This window comes from Aptenodytes forsteri, unplaced genomic scaffold (assembly GCF_000699145.1).
Source record: "Aptenodytes forsteri isolate BGI_AS27 unplaced genomic scaffold, ASM69914v1 Scaffold678, whole genome shotgun sequence".
Lineage (NCBI taxonomy): Eukaryota > Metazoa > Chordata > Aves > Sphenisciformes > Spheniscidae > Aptenodytes > Aptenodytes forsteri.
In genome coordinates this window covers 235,949-239,372 of record NW_008795698.1, presented here as the reverse complement: position 1 = coordinate 239,372, position 3,424 = coordinate 235,949, and the positions used below count along the sequence as shown (strand labels likewise).

General features: G+C 69.0%; 1 protein-coding gene across 1 annotated transcript in view; it reads right to left on the bottom strand.

The window, feature by feature from the left end:
- DQX1 (DEAQ-box RNA dependent ATPase 1) overlaps positions 1-3,424 on the bottom strand; it is a 16,542-nt gene that overhangs the window by 3,919 nt on the left and 9,199 nt on the right. The window contains exons 8-11 of the mRNA XM_009283161.2: positions 2,844-2,969; positions 2,308-2,498; positions 2,033-2,223; positions 1,627-1,804 (exon numbers count right to left, since the gene is read on the bottom strand). Of these exons, the coding sequence (XP_009281436.1) occupies positions 1,627-1,804; positions 2,033-2,223; positions 2,308-2,498; positions 2,844-2,969 (686 nt within the window). The remainder of the gene's footprint in view (positions 1-1,626; positions 1,805-2,032; positions 2,224-2,307; positions 2,499-2,843; positions 2,970-3,424) is intronic.

Here is a 3,424-nt window from a genome sequence, read left to right as displayed (position 1 = left end):
GGAGCCGCCCACAGCCACCAGCCTCCCCTTCGCCATCCCCGCGAGCACCAGCCCAGCCCCGCTGCATGGCCGTCTCCACTCAGCCTGGCAAGACACAGCCCCTGCGCCCACATCGGGCACCGGCCCTGGCCCCCACTGCCTGTGGCCCCGGCCCAGGGAGAGGGGACAGGGCAGCCCCCCCACCCCAGGGGCAGGTGGCCCCAATCGGGGGAGGATGGGGAGGCATGAGCTGTGCCCCGCTGCTCCTGCTCACGTACTTTCTGGGGTTCCTAGAAAGCGAAGGGGAAGTTCGGGCTCTGAGGAGGCCCAGCCCTCACCTTTCCGCCTGATCTTTGAGGCACTGCGGCGGAGCCTCCAGGCCCCTTACCAGGAACAGCAGAGCCCCCGCGCGTGGGCTGCAGGGAGGGAAGGAGGGAGGGAAGGAGGGAGGCGGGGGGGTCAGCTCCTGGGATGGAGCAGCCCCGTGCCTGCGCCAAGGGGCCCATCCTGGGGTAGGGACTGGAGCACAGCATCCGTGCTGGGACACCCGGACCCCAGGCAGAAGCTCAGCCCTTGGCCATGGTGCCAGGGAGCCACGAGAGAAGCGGGACTTGCTGGAAAGGTGGAGGGGACCCCAAGGCAGGAAGGGGGACCCCGAGGAGGGGGAGGGAAGGGGGCACCTCGCGCCAGGGGAGCACCCATGCCCTGTCCCGTCCCAGTGGGAGCAGAAGCTGGCTGCACATCCAGGCTGCCGCCTGCCTCTCTGCCAGCCGCAGCTTCCCCTCTGCTTCTGCAGAAGAGCACGCAACCGCAGAGGGGAAGACCCGGCACAAAGGCCAGGGCTGCCCCTCGGCGCGTCGGCGTGACGGGGGGCAGCGGCACACTACCCAGAACCGGAGGCGGGAGGTGAGCAAGACCAGAGATGCCTCATGTTCAGAAACCCCCCGGGAAGAGGGGAGGCTCGGGGTGTGGGGGGGGTTGCAGAGCTGTCCCACAGGGGCATGGGGACCTGGGGGGAGCCCTTGCCCCACTGCAGGCAGGACCCCAGGGTGGGATGGAGCCCACCCTCGCTGGACCCCTCTGTAGCATGAGCCGTCCTTGGCTGCAATCACAGACGTGAGACCAGGAGCAAAGGTCACAAAACTTTATACAGGAGAGACCTGCAAGTGGCCCCTCGACCCCTGGGCGCTGCTCCCCTGGGCGTGGGGGGAGCAGGACAGGCAGGGCCAGCAGCCCCAGCCTCATGGCAGCCCCCGGGGAAACGCGAGGTGAAGGACCCCGGGCGGGGAGGGCCTGCACGACTCCCCAGGCCCAGGGCCAGCACTTCCCTGAACCGGGCTCTGTCCCCAGGGGAGATGCCGGGGGCCGGTCCTGTGGCCACTGGCACTAGGAGTGTGGTGCAGAGCTGTGGTACCAGCAGGCTCTGCCTGCGCCTCCCTGGGGATTGGGTCAGCCCCCACAGCAGCACAGCCTCCCCGGGGCTCTCCCGTCCCCGGCAATCACAGCCAAGCCCAGGTGGCCCCGACGTGGGGGCTCTGGTGGCTACGGCTCACTGCAGCATGCAGACTTCCCTCTCCTCATCCTCTCCCGTCCCCGGCAATCACAGCCAAGCCCAGGTGGCCCCGACGTGGGGGCTCTGGTGGCTACGTGCAGCTGCAGCATGCAGACTTCCCTCTCCTCATCCTCCCCGCCGGCTCCCAGCGGCTCTGGCACCGCCGGCACGTCCTCCACAGCCACCACCTTCTCCCGCAGCTCCATCAGCAGGTCGCGGCTCTCGCTGGGCGGCAGGTTGCTCAGGTAGTACTGGGGTGCCAGCTCCACCAGCCTGCAGGGATGGGGGTCAAGGAGGGGCAGCCGGCCCCAGGGGCCTCCCTGGAGCAGCCTCCTCATGCCCCCCCATGGGGACAGTCCCCCACCTGCCCACAGGGGAGGAGGCCCAGGCCAGGCATCGCATCCCAGGGCCCCGCTGTGCTCCCGGGCTAGCGCCAGCTCCGGAGCCACACACGGACGCAGCCCAGGCACGACCCGCCCTCCCCGTCCCCGAGGTCCTCACATTTGGGGTTGGATCTCCGAGACCACGCGGAGGCAGTTGTCCTGCGAGATGGTGAACTCGTGGTAGAGGCCCCAGGGGGGCGGGCGCTGGGGGGGCTGCCGCAGCAGGTAGCAGCAGGCAGGGGGCAGGTGGGCCACGTGCTTGTGCGTCAGCATCACGTAGTTGCCAGAGCCGTCGATGTCCCGGGCCACCTGGGGAGCGGAGCGGGAGGGGAGCGGGGCTGGCTGGCACAACCCTCACCCCACGGCCGGGCTCCTCATGGCCCCCCAGCCCACCTTGAGGAAGTAGCCGGAGATGAGTGCTCTCTGGATGTTGAGCACGTTGGCGTCGGTGCCGAAGGCGGGGGGCGAGACAGGCAGTTCGATGCGCTGCATTACCTCCAGCAGCTCTGCCCGGACAATGCCCGCCAGCCGCAGCGCCTCCCCACTCACCGCGTGCTTGCGGCACCAGCCCTCGTCCGCGTTGTCTGCAGGGAGAGCGGGGTCAGCACTGCGGGGACAGGGCTGGATGAGCAGAGACCCCGTGTGAAAGCGGGTGGCCTGGCTGGGCTGGGGGCTCACAGGCCACGAAACCAGGCACTGCTGCTCCCACAGTCTGCATCCCCTCAATGCAGCGGGGACGGGGACCGTGCAGAGTGTGGCTCCCAGGCTGGGGCTGGGACCCCCTCACAGCCAGGCTGGGGCACCTGGATGGGGTCACGAACGTGGCTGCAGTGCTTGCTCCCAAAAGGAGCAGAGGACACGTGAGGGAGCTGTGGGACACTCGCGGGGTGAGCAGCCCGCTGGCAGTCAAGCCCCTGCCTGGCACTCACGCTGCTGGAAGGCGTTGAAGATGTTGATGAGGGTGAAGTGGTCTCCGTCCGGGTGGAGCAGGGCCCGCCGGCGCATGGTCACGGCCTCCTCCAGGTGCGTGGAAGGGGGCACAAAGCAGGGGGAAGCTGGGGACAGCACAGAGGGAAGGTCACTACGTGCCCCCCAGCACCACCCCTGCCAGTGCTGGCTCTCCGGGGGCTGCGCTGTGCCTCATGCCAGCAGCAGAGCGGGTTCTGAGCCCCTCGGCACAGTACCTGTGAGCATGGCAGCCAGGCTGACCATCTCCTCCACACAGTCAAACTCGCAGGAGGCGATGAGCGCCTTGGCCAGCTGGGGGTCCAGGGGGAACTCTGACATGATGATCCCCACCTCTGACAGGTTCCCGTCATCATCCAGGGCGGCCAGGTAGTCCAGGTCCTCCAGCGCTTGCATCAGCGACTCGGGGGCTGGGGCAGGACGTCAGCTGGCTGCCAGGACCAGGCAGCCCTGCCTATCCGCCTCCTGCGCCCACAGGACCCTCCAGCCCCTCTCCAGAGACAACCCAGGCTGCGGTGACGGCCACCGCCATGGCCCGACCCCC